The sequence below is a fragment of the Nanorana parkeri genome, unplaced genomic scaffold, assembly GCF_000935625.1.
Source record: "Nanorana parkeri isolate BGI_ZX_2015 unplaced genomic scaffold, ASM93562v1 scaffold80, whole genome shotgun sequence".
Classification (NCBI taxonomy): domain Eukaryota; kingdom Metazoa; phylum Chordata; class Amphibia; order Anura; family Dicroglossidae; genus Nanorana; species Nanorana parkeri.
In genome coordinates, this window is record NW_017306348.1 from 2,577,198 (window position 1) to 2,581,337 (window position 4,140).

The 4,140-nt window shown below is 44.9% G+C and overlaps 1 protein-coding gene across 1 annotated transcript in view; it reads right to left on the reverse strand.

Moving 5' to 3' along the window:
• Positions 1-640: 640 nt before the first annotated feature.
• The window catches only part of TSPAN15 (tetraspanin 15), a 22,327-nt gene continuing 18,827 nt past the window's right edge, over positions 641-4,140 (reverse strand). The window contains exons 6-8 of the mRNA XM_018576926.1: positions 3,956-4,003; positions 2,997-3,113; positions 641-1,011 (exon numbers count right to left, since the gene is read on the reverse strand). Of these exons, the coding sequence (XP_018432428.1) occupies positions 853-1,011; positions 2,997-3,113; positions 3,956-4,003 (324 nt within the window). The 3' untranslated portion in view covers positions 641-852. The remainder of the gene's footprint in view (positions 1,012-2,996; positions 3,114-3,955; positions 4,004-4,140) is intronic.

Genomic DNA, 4,140 nt, shown 5'->3' on the forward strand with positions numbered 1-4,140 from the left:
GAGGACAGTGATGGTGGAGGGCGGGGGGGGGGCAAATCCATATTAATGCCCATAATTTTAAAATAAGATGTCTCACAAGCTCAGATACATGTGATGGTCAGGTGTCCACAAACCTTTGGCCATATAGTGTAGAAACATCACCAGAAGTTCTGAACTACCATAGCATGGATTTGACTTTTGACCCCTACAAGGCAAACCCAAAATTAACCAGGCTGGTACTAGAATTACATTTTGTCTCAGATTAGGATTTTCTTCTACTTTCTGGGAGGTATGCATAGTCTTGTATTCCAAGTCCTGAGTACTTGGCTTCGATATGGAGCGATAAAATAAAGAGTCAAACCTCTATCTTGTCAGCATCCTTTAAACTTTGCTTGAAGTCAGCAACGGGTCTGCTTTTACTCAAGATGTTCTCTTCTAAAAGTCTCCGGGTAATAAGTTGGGATGTCAAAATCGAAAGTATATAAGACTTAAGTGGAGTAGATGGTGACATTACCACAGGATTATTTGGGCAGTTGCCTAGGCGTTCAAGACTTTTTAAGTATATATTCCCTGTAAAAATGAGTTAAAATCTCTTTGGAGTGCACTTGCAGAATACAAAAATAAAAGTGTTTATCCTCTCAGCTACAGCTGTTTACTGTCTGAGAAACAATACAGTGATGATCCGCTATAGCAGTCACTAGGCACCAGACAGTTCTCTGAAGGTCACCTGGGACTCCCTGAAGAATGCCAGTAAATGCCAAGAACCCATTCATTAATCCAACTTTATCTTCTTGGAGTGGACAACGTTTGCTCGTGACAAGCTTCAGAGTTAATGTTTAGTGGTTGTTAGTGGGTGGGTGCATACAGTTCGGCTCAGGCATCAGACTCTATTCCTGGATAACATCTGCAGCAACCTTTACTGGAGAACTCAATCTCGTGCCTTTCTAGGAGGACATCAGCTGAACTGTTCCATTCACTGATGATGTCTTCTACACGGCTGATATAGAGGAGGGAGAGAAGGACTCCAAGGAACTGCCAGAGGGAAGAGAACAAAGCAATGAGTGTTGATAGGGGCACAAACACCACATTCTTAAATTTACAAAGCAAGAGATTTCTTATGTCTGAGTGGACAGCAGAAGAATGTTTGGTGGTTGACCAACGCAGAGGTATCCTGAAGGGAAGAGAATACACCTCACTAGATCTTGTACTACTATAGCAGAGCGACAGGAAAATATTAAAAAGCACCTTTAAATCCAGTTATGTATTTAATTAGAAAAGAAAATAATTCCATAAAATATTTAAAAGCTCTTTTCTGGGGAGCAAACATAGTCCTCATTCATGATAGCTTCAAGCAGACAGAATTAATATGCCCAATACACAGTTATACTAATGCACCATACACAAGGTCTTATCTTCTGCACATGTGCACCTGCTTTTCCTGCAAACTCGCTGTGTTACCTTGAGAACTTCTTCTCTCCCCATACAAGTCAATGGGAATGTAAAAGCAGCTGGAAGCAGTTTGATGCAGCTTAGAAGGAAGTCATGTGCAGGTTTAGCCAGCTGTCATCTGCAGGTCAAATATAACCCTCATTGAATGCTGAATGATCTCAGAAGCATCTCAAAACAGATCTCAAAGCGGAATGCACCAGAAAGCAAGCTGTATTCTCCAAATGACACATGCCCAAAGCCCATTGACACAGGTACCGATATTTCGCTTTTGGTAATTGCCGATACTGCGTACCCATACCGGTACTTCCGCTGACATGGAGCCAGCTTCCCCGGTAATCAGGAAGCCGGGCAGCAAGTAATGACATGCCACCCGGCTTCCTGATTGCCTGGGAAGCCGGCTCCATGTTTACATCGAGATATTTTCAGGGACTTGCCTCTCCTGTGGTCTGCCACCACACTTTGCTGAAGCACAATTCTGCCCTCTGGTCCTACGTCCAGCGTCTCTGGCTATTATCTCTTTGCAACCAACTCGTCCTTCCCCTGAGGAAGCCCTGTGGGCTGAAACGCGTTGGAAAGCGGAGAACACCTCCAGCATTGCCTACACAGTTTGATATTTATATTTCGGAATGGACTGCTCGTCAGAGGCTAACCTGGTGTAAAGTGTACTTAGTGATGATGACTGGTGGCATACCTACTCTAGACGTGTATCTGGAGCTTTCACTTTCGTGTCAGAAGATGTACATACCCTCCCTGTAGTATGTTTTTTACTACATGTACAATAAACGAGTACGATTTTATATTCTGTATTTTCCTGTGGTTTCTACGCACCTTTAGAACCCTTATATATTTTTTTTATTATTCTACAATGTAGTTACTGGGGATGCGCCGATACAGTTTTTTCGGTAGTACGAGTACCGATATTTATATTTTCGGTACTCGCCAATCCGAGTACCGATACCGGTACTTCCGGTAGCATAGAGCCGGCTTCCTGGGCAATCAGGGAGCCAGGCGGCATGTCAATACCCACCGGCCGGCTTCTTGATTGCCCAGGAAGCCGACTCCATTCTGTTTGGCTGGGAAGCAGGTTTCCCGGGCCAATCAACATCGAGGCCGACCAAACAGATCTGACAGTATGGCGACATGACCCCCAACCCTGCAGGTACCTCATTCCCCTCACATTGATCTTTAGCAGCAGTAATTAACGTACCAGTCCCTCAGCCAGCTGGGCAGACACCGCTGTCCAAGCTCTCCCGGATCTGCTGCTAAGGATCTATGTGAGGGGAATTATTTGTCTGCCATATTATCAGATTTGTTTGCCCGGCTCGACACCGATTGGCTGGGAACCCGGCTTCCCGGCCAATCGGCATCCAGCCGGCTAAACAGCATGGAGTCAGCTTCCCGACTCCATGTTCCCTTGCGGCACTGCCGGTCAGAGGAAATCTCCCTCCAGTATCGGGAAAGGAATTGGAGCATTTGGGCGAGTACGAGTACTCGCCCAAAATATCGGCATCAGCACTGTTACTAGTATCGCTATCGGTGCATCCCTAGTAGTTACTATACAGACTCACCTGTGGAAGAAGAATTCCGAGCAATACTCCGGCCATGATGGTGTAATTGTCCAGAAACCACAGAATGACAGCGTTTGTACAGCCTCTGACATGGATGAACTTCTGGGCTTCCTGTCTCTAAAGATGCAAAAGAAGAAGAGAAGATCAGCAATGAAGAGACAAAGGGTCGGGTCTTCTAAAACTTTGAAAAAAACTTCACAGAATCTGTTTGCTTCCTCTGATTTCACTGCACACTATGGAGGTTCTCACTGAGTGCATTAGAAGCTGCAGGAAGTCAGATAGAGCCCGCCTCATTTCCTGGCTGGAAGACATCCACCATCATATCGCCGTTTCCTCACCAGTTCCACAGTTCCTGCCCGTCTCTTTCATTCATTGATTTTCAGTCCTTCCAATCTCCGAGACTCAGCATGACATGTGGGTGGTACTTAAGATGGTCTGCATGCAAATCACAGCCTGCCTAGGAATGCCCAGTCCTCCAGAATGACATCCACCCATTTTGATACTTGTATAACTCCTCCTAAGTGCTAGCCTACTGTTTGTAACAGGGCTGAGGGCTCTCGAGAGGAGTAGTGAGTGCGGTGATGTTTTTAGGAAGCTATTTACGGCACCCTGCTGGCTCCTCCCACCAGCCAGGATCTGCCGGCATTGCATATTGAAGCACAAAATTAGGTATGTAATGAAGACAGAAAGGTTTTATTAAAATAAACAAACACACACACACACACACACACATGTGAATGAGGGGCCAAATGAGGAACCAGGAAAGTCCAAAATATAAGCCGAAAAAAAGTTTGAGCTCAGCTTTAAAATGAAGATTAAGAAGAGAATGGGAGAGATGATACTGTAAATGGACAGATTACAAGAGAAAGAGGGGGAAAAAATGCAAAATGGACAAGAGAAGCACTATGATAGATGATGAACAAAAGGGACACCATGGAAATTTATGGTTAAATCCTTACACTATACTTCATGGCTTGGTATCCACACAATGTGTTCGTCACAGCCGTCTGCAAAAAAAAACACCAAAAAAAACATATATATAAATGAATAAAAACAAAATTGCTGCAGAGCCCTCACAGATCTCCCCACCTGGCTCTCTGGCTCTTAGCTGCGTCACTCTCAACCAGCACCCCCCTCCCACTGA